Below are 17,010 nucleotides of genomic sequence, written 5' to 3'. Positions count from 1 at the left end.
ACATTTTTTCGGGGAGCAAAATTTACTAAAAGTGTCCGGTAGTAGACAGTGTTATCTACGGCTTAAGTCATAAAAGACATTGAGATGATTAGAGAAATCTTTGGCCGTGAACTCTCAGGGGGTATCAGGAAGGAAATGTTGACCAGAAAGACGTCCTAAACAAACCTTGGTCTATCGGCATGGAGATAAGCAATTTTAAAGAGAAAAAATGCGGGAAACATCAAAAACTATTTCATCGTATTTGATGGGGGATTTCTCAGTACCTAATCCCTTGAACTTGAACTTGAACTTTATTTTTATTTAGACACGGTAAATCTATCAGATAAAATAATAATATTATTACAATCTATTATTACAGTTACAATCTATTTTAATCTATATAAACATAATCTAAACTTTAAAAGTGAAATAGAAAAAAATAAAGAAATTCTGCTTCACACACGGCATGTAAAGCAGAATTTCTTTATTTTTTTCTATTTCACTTTTAAATTTTAGATCATGTTTATCTAGATTAAAATAGATTGTAACTGTAATAATAGATTGTAATACTATTATTATTTTATCTGATAGATTTACCGTGTCTAAATAAAAATAAAGTTCAATTCAAGTTCAAGGGATTAGGTATTGAGAGAAAACCTATTACATGTGATGAGACGATTTGCTCATAAAGGGGATCAACTGGTAGAGATTACCTTGAACTAGGGGCGGAACCTCCAGGTACTCCTCAGAACCAAGCTGTAATGAACGAGTTAAAATTGAAACAACCACTCTATAGCTAATAAGTCCACTTTTCTAAAACACGCACACCTTTTTTTTTTTGGCTACGTTCTAGACAGAATGGTAAACCAACATAATATTTTGGTAATCGGATAAAGTCTGAAATAGAAAATTCTTACGTCCTCTCTTTTAACTGCTTTGCTTGCTTTATTTTGCTACGAATGTCTAAATATTTTACTTTTCGTATATTTTGTATCCTAGCTGTTTGTTTATTTTTCCTTACATATTTTTCGCGGGAAATTGGTCTCCTGCTGGCCAAAATTGGTTCAGTTGCGCATGCCTGACATTTGACCACATGTCACACTTCAACCTCTTTCACTCACAAGGCTAACTGTCGATTCTGTACCAAGTTCCCTCAATGATGGTAGCCATTTGCGTACCCAGCAGTAAAAGTTTCCAATAAGAGAACGAATTTCCTCTCAATATATATGTCTTTCTGAATTATTTTTCTTTATTTGGATTCTTATTTCTTCCCTCTCCCTTGTTTTATTCTACAATTAAATTGATATTAATTGTTTGAATATTTGTGGAAGCCGTTTGTTTCCATGGCCTTAGCGTCTTGGTTAAAAAAATTCATTACACGGATGAAAATTTGGCGTATTAAAAACGTAGCGAGACATCAGATAATTTTAAAGTCCAAGATCATTTCAGGTTGCGCTCTCAGTTAAGGATATCTATTGATAAAAATGAGGTGTCTCTCCAAATCCAATCCATTTACGAGGCATAAATTTGAACTGAAGACGGTTTGGTTGAAAATGTATTTCAAGTGTTTTCAAATTTTTTGTTTTAAATCATGTTACTTACAACTATCAATGGACGTTTTAAACATCTTCGAATAAGTGTTTGCCTGACTACTTCGAGGGAAACTACAACTACGGTGTTCGTTTCAGTTCATATCAAGGGCACTTCTCCGAGAGCCGAAGCATCGAGGGCGATGTGTTTTGCGATTACACGACAATAAAAATGTCAAATTTAGAGACTGAAATTTTCAACACATGTCGTTTTTTCAATAATTCATAATACGACAGTTTCATTTAAACCAATGAAAATGAATGTTGTGGCTCCACTACAAACGCCTGAATGAATTTTGAGATAAAAGATCGAGTGGGTTCTGGCAAAACTTTTGGATCACCGCATAATTATTTGGAATATTACTGAAACATATTCCGTAGAATTTTCTTTTCCGCTGTCCAGCTTGAGCAGTGTTGGAATTATTTGTAGCGGCTACCATGGCCGAACGAAGCCCAGTTGAAAATAGAGGAACTGTGGAAGCGGCGTATGAGAATAAATTGATAGATATCGACTGTGATGCCGAGAATGGAAATTCTAGCCGTGAAAGATCACCACAGGATAACACAGATAAGGCTCCTCCATTGACACCGAACACTCCACGCTCCACTGAATCGCCATCTTTAAAAGGTAACCGTTCTTATCTTTACAGTTTCCGTCAGCTATTCCGCGCGAGAAAGCTGTCGAATTCTTTGAACCAGAATCGTGTGTCTAGCCATTTTAGATGAGAATTCCACCTGTCGTGTTGCAAATTCTCCTCCATTGTCTTTTCTCCAGGATTGTTCTTTAAATGAAAATCAGTTTTACATGTAAATGCGTAGGGTATGAATTAGCTTTAGGATACAAACGAAAATAGTTGTGTAAAAAGCAGACATTACGGGTGTTTGATCAGGTGATAATTTTTAAAAAAAACGAGCTGAAACTTGACAACTGCCAGTCTGAGACTGTAAAATAAATATTGCTTGAGTCTGTTGATACACCTCAAAAAAAAGTAAAAACGAAAATGAAAACTTGATGTTGGAGTATAATGTTACCTATTTCAATATGGTATTTTACATGTTATTTTAATATCTTGTGAAATTTATCAAGTCTGTTTTTAAATGTCAAATTTCCGCACAATGCGAATCATGGAATCGCGAAATGTAATCGCTCGAACATTAGCCTGGACTTTCGATTCTTGTTTTCCTAAGATCTTCTGTTTGCTGTCGTTAAGTTTGCCAGTTATCTATTTGCTAACTATAACCTTAGTTGTTTTGTGAATATTTATGAACGGACTTGAATTCAATCCTTGAGCAATACTGCAGTTCTAGACCTTACCATCTCGCAGTATCAGAAGTACTCGACTTTCCTCAGAGAAGCCGCCCTAATCTCAAAAAATCTTTTTGATATTTTTATCATGATTTGTTGTTGTTTTTTTCCTAACTCGATAGCAACTCGACGTGAAGCTTATTCTCATACAATTCTTATTCCCATCTGGTCGAAGTAGCGGTCTGTTTTTTTTTTTTTTTTTATCTCACATGAGAAATATTATCTGAGTGTCGAAGTCCATCCTAGGGAAACATTAGGCATACTGAAATCCAGTCAGCTTTAATCGCAGTTAAGTTTCCTTTTAATGGACCACTACTTATCAAAATGCTTGCAGTCTTCAGGCTTAGATATCCCAGTGGAATAGCAGATGGGTTTGATTACATGTCAATTCGAACTGGAACGAACGAACGAACGAACGAACGAACGAACTGGAATTATGTAGTTCGCAAGCTTTGCACGTATTAACAAACAGCGAATGGAAAGTAACTGCAGCAAACATCAAGCTCTATGTGCTTTTAATTTCAGATATTAATGAAGGCAAGTATATCTATCAAGCAAATTTACACAGAGCGTCCCTTTGCAGCAGACGGAAAACGTAGGTTTACAATGTTTGTTCAATTTACTTAAAATGGAATGGAATATTCTCGCCCTTACTGGATTGCTTGTCCTTCATCTGAGAAATTCTCCAATCTCTAGAGGCCTTCCAGGTAGCTTAGTCACTACAGTATGTCGTGGTTAAGGCTGCATCCTGAAAATATTATTCGCTTATTCCGTTTCGAAATCATTCTTTATGGGAGCCATCGTCCAATTCTTTCCAACCATGCCTCAGTCTTGTGAATACCAAATCAGTATTACGATTGTAAATAAAATTCAACGGCATGCTCTTTCGCCTTGGTATTTTCAAATAGCACAACATTGATAGAGAGGCGATAGCGACGATCGCGACTTCAACCCCTCGTTTTGCATACACAGGCTAACAGCTGAAAACCATTGGAAGTCTTTTCTTTCTTTTTTTTTTTTTTCAGGGAAAAAGAAAACACACATTCAACACAAAACGGGCGTGATGAGAATATTAAAGACAAGAATATTGATGTGGCTACCGAAAACAAAGAACATTTGGAAGGTATAGCGTCAGATTCACTTGAAAAAGAGGAAGGGAACTATGGAGAACTTGTCTGCTTAGTTCGACAGTTTTACGTCGAGCGACCAGTAAACCCAGCCGCTATCGCTTATCAGAATATAGAAACATGTTAGCGACAGAAATAAATTGCAAGCCTTCGTCTTCGTGGTGTCGAGCCATAGAGCGAAATGAGGACGTTCATCACAGAAGGAGGATTTATTCGACTTCAAATTCCAGTTAATTCTTGGACGCCTTACGATAGACTCGTACAAGGCCCAATTTTCAATCACTGTGCTCACTGTAAAAGCTGACTAATACGAAATTTTCCTTGCAGAAACTGTTTAAGTCATAGAAGCACTTTTCAAAAAGCCCCATTTTGGGTGGACGAGAATCACTTTACTGCATCTCTTTGAATGCGAGAAAGAATTGAATTAAACCTTGCTAACGTTAAGCTCGTTGAGATGGGAGCTTCTAAAATTCTGCGTTTTCCACCGAATATACCCCTTTTACTTTTTGATAGCATTTTAATAAATTTGCTGAAAATAAATAGGTGAAAGTCACAAAATATTATTACTTCGTTGAGTATACTTCTTCTCCTTAAGGGGAGCATGGAGTATTTTTACCTGATTAAACCACGGGTGTTCTTGTTATATGTAAATGATTTGCCCAACACTTCTAGCTTACTAACATTTCATCTATTCGCTGATGATATTAACATTTATTTTTCTAGAAAAAGCCTTAGTCACCTTGAAACAACCTTAAATCGTAAATTAAAATCTATTGCTGAGTGGATGAAATGTAATCGATTTGCGCTTAGTATTTCTGAAACTAACTTTATTCTTTTTCATTCCAGTAAACTTAAAGCTAATCAGTCATTAAATTAAATTAAATTAAGAATTAAAATTGATGATGTACTTATTAAACAAGTTGACTCCACTAAGTACCTAGGCATAACATTTGATTCTAACTTAACATGGAAAAGTCATATTAATGAGCCTTGTTTGAAATATCATCCGGGAAGGCATTAGAACGAAATCCGATCCTGGAATCGCATCATAGGCAGTCCTCTTTGTTAATGGCGACTGTGCCAATTCTTGCTTACGCATTTTCGCTATAAAGACACAGCGCTGAATCTTTCCTTACCACAGTAGTCCTGCAAAGATCCTGGTGAACAAATCAGCGACTTCCACGTGTCACAACCCGGAGAGGCAGAACGGTATTGCCATTACCAATCAGTGTGTAAAGAGAGTGGCCTGCTTGTTGATCATAATGAGCCTGAGCTGACGGTTGATCTTCATACTGGGATAGATCTTGGAGAAGGATGCGCTCCAAAAAGTTGTTCTCATTTTCATCAGTCCAAAACTTTGAGTCATAATCAAAGGTGGTCTAGTAAAGAATTGATGATTCCGGAAGTCATATCTTTTACTTGACTGAGTTACAATTGTCTTTTAGAATAGTACTGCATATACGGAACAAAACTGACTTTAGCGCAATATGCGAAGTACGACTCACCTTTTTCGCAGTTTTCTCCCCAGTAGCCGGCTTGACATACACACCGGTACTTTTTATACGTAAATCCACTCAGACACGTCCCATTAGACAAGCAAGGGTTGTTAGAACACGGGTTCTGATAAGTAAAAGAAAAGGTGGAGGATAAATTGTCTTAACCTCTTTATAAAACCAAAACTGGAAAACCCCTCCACCTAGACATTTTCATTGATTAGTTGAAGCACGTACTTGAGCCTTCTTCTAAAATCGACCCTTGTTACGTTGTTTATGAATAAATCTGGATCTTGCTACCAAAACGATTAAAACTCGATATCCTGATGATCATCCATGCAATAATAATAATAATAATAATAATAATAATAATACTGTTCTTAAAAACGCATTATACATAAGTCTCAATGCTTTTACATAAGATTTAAAGTAATTGCAAAATAAGATAAAAGTTGACTATAAGTTAAAAGCGATTTTAAAAAGGTAAGTCTTGAGCCTGGATTTAAAGGAATCTAAGGTTTCGAATATCTTATAAAATCAGCTAGTCTGTTCCAAAGCATGGGGGATGCTCACGCAAACGATCTGTCGCCATAAGCAGAGGTTCTAGATGGGACAGACAGATTTATGGACCTTGAGGAACGGAGGGAGCGGACAGGTGTATAGCAAGTTAACAGATTTGCCAAGTAGTATGGCGCCAGATCATGAAGTGCTTTATAGGTGTAGAGAAGCAACTTGAAAATAACACGCTGTTCCATAGGGAGCCAGCGCAGATTGATGAGGACTGGGGTAATATGTTCAGATTGACAGATCTAGAGGAAATAAAAGGCGTCTAGGCTTATTACCTAAGTGCCAGGACTAAAGCTGCTACATTTTTTCGATTGAGCAACAACATTTGAGCTACTTCGCCGCAAAATAGTGACTTAGCTGGCGTTGGGAGATCGATGGATAGCTCTGAGGGTGAATTTATAAGCTTCACCATACCGCTAGCTTTGTACCCCAGAGTGGAAACTTCGTCGCTGTTTAATTTTGCATGCTCTTGTCTCTCTTCTTGATCCTACAAAAGTTCTTCCCAAGTACTCTTTTTCAACTCTGTCTTCAGAAAATTCAAAGAATGACATAGAAGTATACATAATTCTTTGGAAATATTACCTCAGTGCCAGTGTACGTAAATCCGTTCCGTGGTTTCAGATCTTCAGGATGTCCAACGTGATCAGAATCGCTCAACTGACATAATACTTGATCATTTATTGAAGGACCGATGTTGAGTGATACACAGCTATTATCAATTATACACTGTCCTCTACAGGAACGACGCATGCCCACGTGCAAAGTAATGTTTTTAATCACGTGACCCACGAGGGCGCGACCACCTATTGATGAGGTGAATTTCAGAGATCGGCAGGAATCTAAAAAAGAAAGGAGATTAAAAGCAATGGTAAGGGTAAAAAAAAATTTAAATTGATATAATAAACGAAGTGAAGTTGATAAAATCATTAAAACGCTGTCCTCAGTTACTGATCTTGTGAGAAACTTAAAGTAAACGTACTGGTTGTAAACGATATTGCAGTACTGAGGAGTTTTGAGCTTAGGAGGTTTTTGCACTTGGCAATTTCTCTTGCTTTTTAGGATATTACAAAAAGAAAGAGAGAGCCTTTGTGGCAAGTTGTACAACTGTGACTCCTACTTTTTGCAAAATGTTATAATTGTTCTGTTGTACGACTTCCTTCTCATCTTAAACCCTTTAGTCACTTTTTCTATTCAAGGAAGGTGGCACAGACAGCAACAACACACGATTTAACTGCGCCTCCAACGCTAGAGCGTTAATTAAAACATTAAATGGATAATACGAGATTAAATATTTCATTAAATATCAAAATATTGAAAAGATTCCAAGATATTGTAATCAGGAAAGCTGTTCCCTTCATCGGTTCCATCACTTTTTTTAAGCCAAGCATTCAAAATTTACAGGCGAAATTTAGTTCCATCCAAATATTTACAACCCACAAATAAGCTCTTCGATGTGACCCAGAAAAATAGATAACGAAACATGGATCCTAATCTACGGTATTTGAAAAGGTCTACGTTACCATATTGACAGCCGTATAGTTCCACTCTCATCGCAACATGCCTATTCCAAGAAACTGGAAGGAAACGGATGTAGTGTGCTTTGATAGGTGGATTTAATGCGTGCAACACGACGGTGTCAGAGTCCGTGTTTCCAGTAAACTCCTAACAAATTAACATACGTTAGAATCAGGAATATTGGCATTATTTTTCTATATGAAACAAATATATTGCGGGTGGTCATGCGTTTTTTCAGTGGTGGATTCATCATATAATAACAGAAGACGTTAGACTATGATGCTTCATAAGACACACTGAACCCGCCCACGCCCTAAGGGCTGTTATTCTGATCCAAAATGTGTATATGCACTTGTACGATATTCAAGGAAGACGTCCTACAATTAGTATAAGTGAGACAAATTATACAGATAATTACACCAATTACCTACAAATGGTGTTCATCATTGCGAGAGGAGCATTTTGAGAGCATCAGTAAAGAATTTACCAGTCTACCTTATCAGCACTATGTCCGTGTTCCCTGAAATATTGCCAACTCTTTCCATCATTACCATATTGCAGTTTGTACTTTGTCACTCTCTGAACGTGATCATATCTTCCTTGCGTAGCAACTCGTGTTACTTTGGTCACCTGACTTCCCAGGTAAATCTGAAGCCACTGATTGGCATTATTACTCGCTGCTGCCCAGGCTCCACCCTTTTGCACTCGTACAAGATGTAATCTGGCCCGATCTGCTCCATTAGGAATGTCCCATTGTGAAGATGCGCTGATTTGATCGTCTGATATTACACCGTTTTCCATTCCAAGAGGGTATTTACACTCTAAATTTTCGACTGTCAACAAAATGTTTGAACGCATTTACATTTCTTACAAACTTAACAAGTAATTTTCCACCAATTCTGCTTTCAAACAGATGCGCTACTTCTGCCAGGCTTTCGGTAAGCTGAATCAAAAGAGAAGGCGGGTGCGCCAGAATAGAAGATGCTGTCAGAAAAAAAATAGGCAGCCGTATCCCAGACGACCACAAGCGCGATTTGTTGTTCCCAGTTCTTCACTTGCCTCCTCTGGCTCAGGGCCTGGGGCAGGCTAAGTGGTGTTTGGGCAGATTAATAAAAAAGAGCAGTTTTCGTTTACCTCCGTGACAGCCGTATAGCTCTACTCTCATTGAAATATGGTTATTCCAAACTACAGGTCGGAAACGAATGTAGCGCGCAGTTATTGGTGGGCTTAACACGTGCACCACAACGGTGTCGCTGTCCGTGTTTCCACTAAATTCCTATTAAGAGATAGTATGAATTATTAATCAATCAGCCCTTGGAAATATTTTAATTACTAATAGTGGTAAAAATTTAAGAAGTGGCAGTTTAGACCTTCCAGCCAGTTTTGATCAACACTTTAATTCCCAAGATCTGAGTGCTGATTCTCCCCAGTTGCTGCTATACATTTCCTCTTAAAAAACAGTAATGAGAGTTTGGTGTTAGATCACGACAAAATTGAAGTTCTACCTGATGAGTTTGAGTATTCTCATCAATTGTGTGATAGATAATGTATGGATATTAAAGGAGAAGTTACAAATTTATCACTTCTGGGAGATAAAGGGCTAATGAAAGGAATTAACACCCTCTCTTCTGACAACTTTCTTTACTTTGTCGGGTACATTCAGTTCCTCTGCGCTTTCATTCTGATCTTGTTGAAGGTATCAAAACCAAATGTTTCTGTGGCCCACTTACCACTCTTTGTATGTGAACGCATTTTAAATCCATCTAATTCTGAGTACATTCCGCTGAAAATTTGCTACCTTACCTTATCAGCACTTTGTCCCTCTTCCTTAAAATATTGCAAGCTTTCTTCGTCATTGCCATACTGCAGTTTGTACTTTGTAACTCGCTGATTATTATCATTTCTACCCTGCGTTCCAACGCGGGTAACCTTTGTCTCCTGACCTCCCAGATCAATCTGCAGCCACTGGTTGCCATCATTAGCCCTCGCTGACAGGGCTCCAGCTTTCTCTTCATCACGAAGATGTAGTCTGCCTCTTGCGGGGCTATGAGCGCTGTCCCATTGAGAAGAGGCGCTAATTTGACTGTCAGATATTGCACCGTTTTCCAAGCCAAGGGGGTATTTACATTCTAAAAGTTTATCCATTTGGTAAAAGTGAGCAAAAAAAAAAAAAAGAAAAAAAGGGTTTCATATAAAAAAAAATTTCTCTTGGAAGCCATCAAATGTCAAGACGATTGCCTTGATTGGGGTCAAGTTCTGTTGTTTATAAATAAAAGTTTTGACATATCACAGAAATACATTTAAGTTAGTCCTTTAACTTCTAGTAGTCCCGAGTAACACTGGTTGGCGACAGAACCGACTTACGATGTGGAAACAGTACAGGTGTCGTAAAACGTTAGTCATTAATTAATACAAAGTGTTATAAATTAACAGTTCTTTACAAGCCCATCATTGTGAAAAATTACAGCCAAATGCGGGCGTTTAGTTTGTTTTGTAAGCGACATTCCAAAAAAAATTAACCATCAACCGTCAAATGACCTAAAGTTTAATCGTCAACCATTAAAAAAGCTTATTTTTAACCGTTAACCGTCAACCTGACTCCTTCCCCCCGCCCCCTTTAATTATAAGAGCTTGATGAGTTGGGTGAACAAACTTCACCATCTGCTTTTTATCTATCTTTACCAATGATTGTCTGAGGTTCAGAAAAGCGTTGCTAAATCACGATCTTCTTTCAAATTTACTTCAAATCTTCAAGGGAAAGATTCTCATCCTCACAGAAGTTCGAGAGTTTATAAAGTGAACAAGATTGATAATTAACGTAAATTTGGCTGATAAAACTTACTTTAGGCTACTTACCTTGTGAAGCAATGGCACAGTGGAAAAGATTGCTTCCCCAGAAGAAAAACCATAATGTGCGAGCCAGCTAAAAAATGGCGTTTCATTTTCAGCAAGGATGAAGAAATTAAAAAGTTAATCAATTATTTGCTTGCAGTGCAATTAACCAGCCACAGAAAGTTGACAGACTGTCAAAACCTGTTCATCAAATCACAATAAAGTCAGTTTGTTTTGCCGGAGAATTACACTTCCATTTACCTGACTCTATGCCTGACTTGATGGTAAACTTTGGAAAAATATCTCCTTTCTAATGTTGTTTTCGTTTCTATTTTACATTCCTTCGTTTGAATTACATAACTATTATGAGTTTGGCAAAACATCTGCCAACGACAAACGAAATGATCGCATGAGCGAAGCAATGAAGCCGTGACGTGATGAAACCCTAAAATTCTCAATCAACGAACCCTCAAAATTTTACCCTTATCAAGCATACAAAAGTACAGAAATTATTTAAGATGAGAACTTTTAAACTCATTAGCGTCTAAAAACTATTAGAACACTTCAAACTGCACAGTTTCAGCTTTACGTGCTTTGTCTGTCAGATAGCTGCAAATTTAGATTTTGACTTTCTCTTTGTCTTCCAAGTAATCACGGTAAAACATCTTAGTCTTTAACACATCTGCAGTGTTCTGTTGACTGATTTCATGTTTCAAATTAAAACCTTATTTTTCTTGAACTGTTCTCCCTATTTTTTATGATTTCGGTTACCGTATTTTCCTGAGTTCTTTCCTCGCCCATGTTGTGACTCTCAGTTGCAAAAAAGGCACCAAACCAAAGTTTTCGTTTTTCTTTTTAAACATTTGCATTGTAATAGTGTCTCAGCGGGTATACCTTCATCGATAATGAAGACTATTTAGAGTATGAGAGATTAAAAAAGATAATAATAATAATAATAATAATAATAAAATGTTAAATAATTAAACATATCATGTTGTGGATACCCGATTCCCTTCTTTAGCTTGTGATCCACAAATTTCAAAGTAACGTTTGGAATCAAACTCCAAATGTTTTTCTTGACTTTTGAAATTCAGATATTACTATTGCGTTCAAGATGCGAACCTTTCCTCCAGTAATCAAATATCTGGACTTCTAGTTTAATATTTTCAGTATTTCCCCTTCATTTATCAAAACAGACTAGAGATAGACAGGTATAGTTTTTTCTGTGATGACTAGGAAATTACCAGGACGAACCAAATTTTTAAAATTTTGGCAAAATTACCTATTGCAAACGGTTTCTTTTTACGAATCATGCTTTGCTCGAGCTCTATAATCACCGCCTTTTTTCAGATGAACTCCAATCTGAATTCATTAACCCTAGATCAACCCTGACAACACCTTGTTAATTATTAACCTAAAAAAGCGTCATGTGGCGAGTAATGCTTTGACAGTTTAAAGTGCCTACGACTCGACATGTTTTTTTTTCTTTTTGTTTTTTGCGTTTTCTGGTTGATGGCCGTTCTCAAAATCTTAAATAGTCGACCATGGCGCCTAGCGATTTTTACGCGACTGAAATCAAAGTATGTTACGCATGAAACCCTACGGGAGTCATTTATGTTGACATGTTATAATTGCCTATTCTCACTTTGGCGAAAATAAGTTTTTGTAAATAACTGAATTTGCGTACGTTATAGTATTTTACCTAGTGCGGGAGGTCGAAGGTTCGAGCCCCGGCCGGACCAACACTCAAGGTCTTAAAATAATTGAGAAGAATTTGCTACATTTCTATAACATCAAGAAATGGATAGATATTCTAGTCTTCTCGGATAGGGACGAATAAATGGAGGTCCCGTCTCCTGCAGGGTTGGAGGTAGGAGACGTTAATTTCTCACGCACGAGATTACTGTGTGATGGATGTCCTCCCCTGGGGTGGGATGGGTGGGTAGAGGTGAGATGGGTGGGATGTACAGGCCCCCATTTAAACCAGCTTCAAGCTGAACTGGGCTGGCCTGTCTAAATATCGCAAATACAACTGCATACAAAAATACAAATACCTAAATTTTTCTTAGAAACTATAGTCAAAACAACAGTGATTAGTTTGACGTGAAACAAAAATTCGAAAAAATAAGCCCTCGAAGGTCCACCGCATCCTTAGCATATTTTGATATCTAATTTTTTCCAAACTTTTTATTTTTTTTCTGATCCGTGATCCGATCCGTGATGATCCGGGCTTTGTCGACGCCGTCCTGGCATCGAAGAAGGCTGTTACTAACACATGCCACTAATAAATGCAGGGGAAGATGGCCGATTTATTCAGCTTAAAAAATAATACCGATTAAGGGGCCTGTTCTTACACTAGACACGATTGTTCCATATTCAGTGGTCAGTGCGCTGGACTCTGGGTCAGATGCCCCGGATTCAACTCCTGGATGGGGCTTGACGTTGTGTCCTTAAGCAAGACGCTTCACTCGCATTGCTTCGTCTTCTCGGATAGGACGTAAAGCCGGAGGTCCCGTCTCCAGCACCTATCAATTAGTTAATTTCGGCAGGGGGTGTTAAAGAACCCACATCACGAGATTACTGTGATATGGTCTGGCCTCTTTACTGGGAAGGGGGGAGGGGGCATCTGTAAAATTTCTCCTTTATTAATTTTAAACTGCCGCTGGCAGTCTGGAAAAGTCCCCAGCACAGTGTTGTAAAGCGCATTAGAGCATTTACATGGAAATGCGCTACAGAAATCGATATATTTTTATTATTCTTCGTTCGTCTGACGTTCGGCAAGCGAAGAATGGTGACCTTTTTATCTTTTATTTCACACGTTCTAGATGTACTTGTACTCGTTGTCTTTCCACATTTGCGCTTTTGTTATTCTATGAAAATACTTCCGATTGCAATTTCCATCGTATTTCAATGACAGAAACACATCATTTGTAATAAAGGTCATTCCCTTTCCTAAACTGACTGATATCCTGTTGCCTGAACGGTGCGAAACCGAAACCCCTGTCGGATCCTGGTATAACAAGCTCTAAGGGCTGCGTATTCTCCCAACCTGGGTTTCCGAAAATCCACCTCATGAGCCATCAATTTCCCCCCCCCCCCCCCTGCCCTCAAGAAACTGAAGGTAACAACCGTAGCAAACTCATTGTGATAACAACGCTACGACGAGATAAAATTGTGAAACACAAATATTATTGAATTAGATTAGGGCGAATCTAAGTGCTGTGAGAAAGTCGAGACAAACGAAATACTCATTTACAACACTGATGTCAGTTGTTTGCCAAATGGGACATGTGGCAATGCTGCACTTAAACTAAAGTGTTTCCCTACTAAAATACTAATCTTTTTATAATGGAAGGCTCGAAAGCATCCGTGCCCTTTTCAGTGAACCAGTATATAGCCCATTGCTGTGATGTTTACTTCGCCATTATCTACTGACTCTAGCTGGCAAGGCAACATTTCCACACTTGATGCCAGCATTCGGGAAACCGTGAGTACCAAATCCGATCCTGGAATCGCATGTGAGGCAGATCTCTTCATTGTTGGCGACTATAGCAATTCTTGCTTTAGTATTCAAGCTAGAGCCATCCACAACATTAAATCCTTCCTTATTACAGTAATACTGCAAAGATGCTTGTGGACCAATCAGTGATTTCCATGTGTCACGGCCCAGTGAGGTGTTGCGTTATTGGCCATCAGCAATCAATGAGTGAAGAGAGCTGGCCTGCTTGTTTATCACAATGAACCTGAGCTGTTGGTCGATCTTCATACCGAGGCAGATCTTGGAGAAGGATGAGTTCCAGAAGGTAGGTAATTTGGTCTCTTGTGCGTCAAACCCAGTCTCTCCCCCAGGAATGTTGCTCTCATTTTTCTCAGTCCAATAGTGTGAGTGGTAATCAAAGGTGGTCTGGTAACGAATTGAATAATTTTGAGAATCGCACGCTTCACTTGAGCGAGTTGTAATTATATCTTGTTATATCTCTCAGTTAGTCCGTGCGCTGTAATTTTTCAATTTAGCGGGATTTATTTCATTGTACGTGCAGCTTAATTCAAAAGTTTGTTTGAATTGAAGTCTTTCCTATCTGTTTGAACCCAAAGATAAAATAAACATCAAGGAAACTTCGTTTTCAGGTCGTTTCTGCCGGTTACGAAACTTAGTTTTTTTTTCCAGCGCTCCATCCGCAACCTACCATCAGTAAAGACCTTAAACTCGGTTTGCGGGAGGAGTTTAAAAATGCAGACGGGAATGATCACAATAATAAAAGACTATTCTGATTTAAAAATTGCTCCTTTTAAAAAGTAGCTGCCAACTTTTCCAATGCAAGCTGGCTTTCTTTGCCCATGTCATACCCTCTGTTTGAATCAGAAGGATTTGGTCTTTTGATAATGGCCAGGGTTTCAAATGATCAGGGTTTAAAAAAAAAAACTGGTAAAAGGTGTAAATTTACAAAAAAGCACCCGTTCGTAGTGTGTATATGTGTGTATATGTTTTAAATGGTCAATTTAATTCTTTTGACCCCTTTGTAAATTGTCGATTGCGCGTCACTTGCGATCTAGTCACTTAAAATCGTATTATACGCCGAGCGCGTTGGCTCGCACCTCATTCTTACACATATGTTATATATGTTATCAAACATCTTCGTTCTTCCACTTTATGAGTGGATTTTGCTAAGTGAGCCTGCTAATTAGGAAATATTATCAGTTCGGTCGAAAACTGAATTATGGCTACAGAGAGTGGATCGACTCTCTTGCGCACACAACTGTTCGATACCTTGTTACCGTCAATCTTCATGACCAGCGTCCATCCGCCACCTCCATATGTTCCGAGGTCGTCGGTCATGTGACAGTTTACAGGAAGAACTTTCGATCCTACGCTTAGTGGGTAAGCTTTGTTTCCATTGGCTCTGGAAGAAAATACATCCACACATGAAGGAGCTTTAGTTGAAACTGAAGTTTTTGTGATTTCTTTAAATGAGGTTTTTTCTGTAACGGACATTGTATCATACATATGCAGGGATTCCTGGGATCCTAGGATTCTTTTGATATTGAGGTCGCTGGCACCGTTTAGGTACAGTTCAGCATACATTACGTATTCAGGGTAAGTGGCAAATCAGCTACACGACAGGGCTCATTTGGGGAAAAAATTAAACGACAATCTTAAATAGTACTTAAGCTTAGGGCTTTAATTCCTGAAAGTGGCATGATCCCGTACCAGTGTCTCGAACGAAGGGGATCCTTCTCTCAGAATCCCTTCCAGATATCAAATTTGTTTGCTTTTTTTTTAATTTTTGTTGCTATTGTTGTTGTTTTGCCGTTGTTGTTTTGCCGTTGTTGTTTTGCTTTTGTTGTTTTGCTGTTGTTTTTTTGCTGTTGTTGTTGCTGTTTCTTTTACGAGGCAGGTATTGTTCTCTAGAACACAAGTTCTTAAACATTTACTTTTTACTCAGTCGCAAACTATGGCAATTATCAATGCGCATCTGACGAGCCAAGATTTAAAATGGTAGTAAACTGAATTGAAGTGAAAATGCATGAAATTAAACCAAATGATTCATCCTTGTGCTCGTACATGTCATTATTCTGTGCAAGATCTGGATAAGTTTTTCAGAGTCATCAATGTGTGTATAAAGTGTCCAACAAACTCAAGCATACTTACTGATTCTGTTCGTAAAATTCTTTGTAACTCCGAAAAGCTACGGAGAGAAATAAACTTTTCGTTTATTTTCAGAAGAGCTGGGTGTAAATAACTTAGTATCAAAGTTTTTGTTTGTGATTGAGATTGAAAACCACGGAGAAGAAATACTGAGGCAAGATCTAGAGAAAACTTTGTAGCCTCAGGTTGTAATTAAATCAACCCTTAGACATCTTCAATTTGCTGAATCAAAGATAAAACCGTCGTAAACCCACAACATTATAATCATAATTGTAAATTACCTATAATATTTTACTAGAACATTTCTCAGGAAGGTCCTTTCACAAAATAAATACCTCTTACAAAATTTATATATATATATTTTCTCCCCAGTAACCGGCTTGACACACACAAAGGTATCTTTTGTGCGTTAGTCCACTCAGGCAAGGGTTACTGGAACATGGGTTCTGATAAGCAAAAACACATTTTAATGATTACTTGTCCTGGCCTCTTTGAAAATGCCGAGCCACTGTCTCTCTACCCGAAAGACTTCATGAATCATTTCAAGTGCCCCGTTCAGGCCCAATTAACTGGGTTTTAAATCACTCTAGACAGAGGGGTTTCCCGATACCTAAACGATATGATTCCCCGATCTTGAACCGAGAATTTTCTCCTGAAGCTCATTATAATTTCTGTTCACGGAGTTCAAGAGTATCGACACGGCTGGCGTTCGGACATGAAAAGCTCTGTAGGTAAATTTGTCAGCCTCACCAAACCACTAAGCTCTTCTCTAAAGCGGAAAATCTCGCCGCTTTTGAATTTTTATTTAAACTCTGCATTTTATCCTAATATTTACTTTTGCCTCTCTTAATTCTCGACAAGTGCTTTTCTTTTTCAGCTCTCTCATCAGAAAATCCGTAGAATAACAAAGACGTAAGTTTTTTGCGGTGATCTTACCTCAATACCAGTGTAGGTA

The 17,010-nt window shown here is 38.0% G+C and overlaps 3 protein-coding genes and 1 pseudogene across 5 annotated transcripts; 1 reads left to right on the top strand and 3 right to left on the bottom strand.

Annotated features, from left to right (window-relative positions):
* The first annotated feature begins 2,006 nt into the window (after positions 1 to 2,006).
* Positions 2,007 to 4,559, top strand: LOC148728924 (uncharacterized). The gene is made up of 3 exons (XM_088725469.1): positions 2,007 to 2,196; positions 3,400 to 3,469; positions 3,900 to 4,559. Exons 1-3 carry the CDS (start codon positions 2,007 to 2,009, stop codon positions 4,126 to 4,128), a joined length of 489 nt encoding a protein of 162 aa, XP_088581595.1. The 3' UTR covers positions 4,129 to 4,559.
* Positions 2,193 to 6,889, bottom strand: LOC148728923 (vitamin K-dependent protein Z-like). Of its 2 annotated transcripts, XR_015988759.1 has the most exons (4): positions 6,644 to 6,889; positions 5,507 to 5,621; positions 5,138 to 5,380; positions 2,193 to 2,350 (listed from the first exon to the last, which is right to left on the bottom strand). XR_015988759.1 is itself a non-coding variant. In XM_088725503.1 (3 exons), the coding sequence occupies exons 1-3, from the start codon at positions 6,809 to 6,811 to the stop codon at positions 5,370 to 5,372; spliced, it is 294 nt and encodes a 97-aa protein (XP_088581629.1). In that variant the 5' UTR covers positions 6,812 to 6,889; the 3' UTR covers positions 3,373 to 5,369. The 2 variants fall into 2 exon arrangements, 1 of the variants encoding a protein (XP_088581629.1); XM_088725503.1 differs by lacking the exon at positions 2,193 to 2,350 and having other exon boundaries at positions 3,373 to 5,380.
* Positions 6,890 to 7,456: 567 nt separating this feature from the next.
* LOC148728922 (EGF-like repeat and discoidin I-like domain-containing protein 3) lies at positions 7,457 to 11,230 on the bottom strand. The gene is made up of 6 exons (XM_088725056.1): positions 11,180 to 11,230; positions 10,433 to 10,499; positions 9,380 to 9,705; positions 8,649 to 8,852; positions 8,072 to 8,431; positions 7,457 to 7,723 (listed from the first exon to the last, which is right to left on the bottom strand). The coding sequence occupies exons 1-6, from the start codon at positions 11,207 to 11,209 to the stop codon at positions 7,457 to 7,459; spliced, it is 1,254 nt and encodes a 417-aa protein (XP_088581182.1). The 5' UTR covers positions 11,210 to 11,230.
* A 1,805-nt stretch (positions 11,231 to 13,035) lies between these two features.
* Positions 13,036 to 16,596, bottom strand: LOC148728921 (putative skeletal organic matrix protein 5; annotated as a pseudogene). Its single transcript, XR_015988677.1, has 4 exons — positions 16,533 to 16,596; positions 16,059 to 16,095; positions 15,177 to 15,309; positions 13,036 to 14,312 (listed from the first exon to the last, which is right to left on the bottom strand). The product of XR_015988677.1 is annotated as a putative skeletal organic matrix protein 5 (transcript).
* Positions 16,597 to 17,010: the final 414 nt, after the last annotated feature.

Source organism: Stylophora pistillata, chromosome 6 (assembly GCF_964205215.1).
Source record: "Stylophora pistillata chromosome 6, jaStyPist1.2, whole genome shotgun sequence".
Lineage (NCBI taxonomy): Eukaryota > Metazoa > Cnidaria > Anthozoa > Scleractinia > Pocilloporidae > Stylophora > Stylophora pistillata.
The sequence above is the reverse complement of the archived record's forward strand: the minus strand, read 5'-3'. Positions and strand labels throughout refer to the sequence as shown.

Bases quoted from the DNA above. Each gene is read 5' to 3' on its own strand.
- LOC148728924 (XM_088725469.1), top strand. From the start codon at position 2,007: ATGGCCGAACGAAGCCCAGTTGAAAATAGAGGAACTGTGGAAGCGGCG. The intron at 2,197-3,399 runs GTAACCGTTCTT...TTTTAATTTCAG, and splicing joins TGAATCGCCATCTTTAAAAG to ATATTAATGAAGGCAAGTAT. The intron at 3,470-3,899 runs GTAGGTTTACAA...TTTTTTTTTCAG, and splicing joins CTTTGCAGCAGACGGAAAAC to GGAAAAAGAAAACACACATT.
- LOC148728923 (XM_088725503.1), bottom strand. From the start codon at position 6,811: ATGCGTCGTTCCTGTAGAGGACAGTGTATAATTGATAATAGCTGTGTA. The intron at 5,622-6,643 runs GTAATATTTCCA...TTTACTTATCAG, and splicing joins TTACGTACACTGGCACTGAG to AACCCGTGTTCTAACAACCC.
- LOC148728922 (XM_088725056.1), bottom strand. From the start codon at position 11,209: ATGGGCGAGGAAAGAACTCAGGAAAATACG. The intron at 10,500-11,179 runs GTAACCGAAATC...GCCATTTTTTAG, and splicing joins AAAGAACTCAGGAAAATACG to CTGGCTCGCACATTATGGTT. The intron at 8,432-8,648 runs TGAGCCAGAGGA...GAAATGTAAATG, and splicing joins ACTTAGCCTGCCCCAGGCCC to CGTTCAAACATTTTGTTGAC.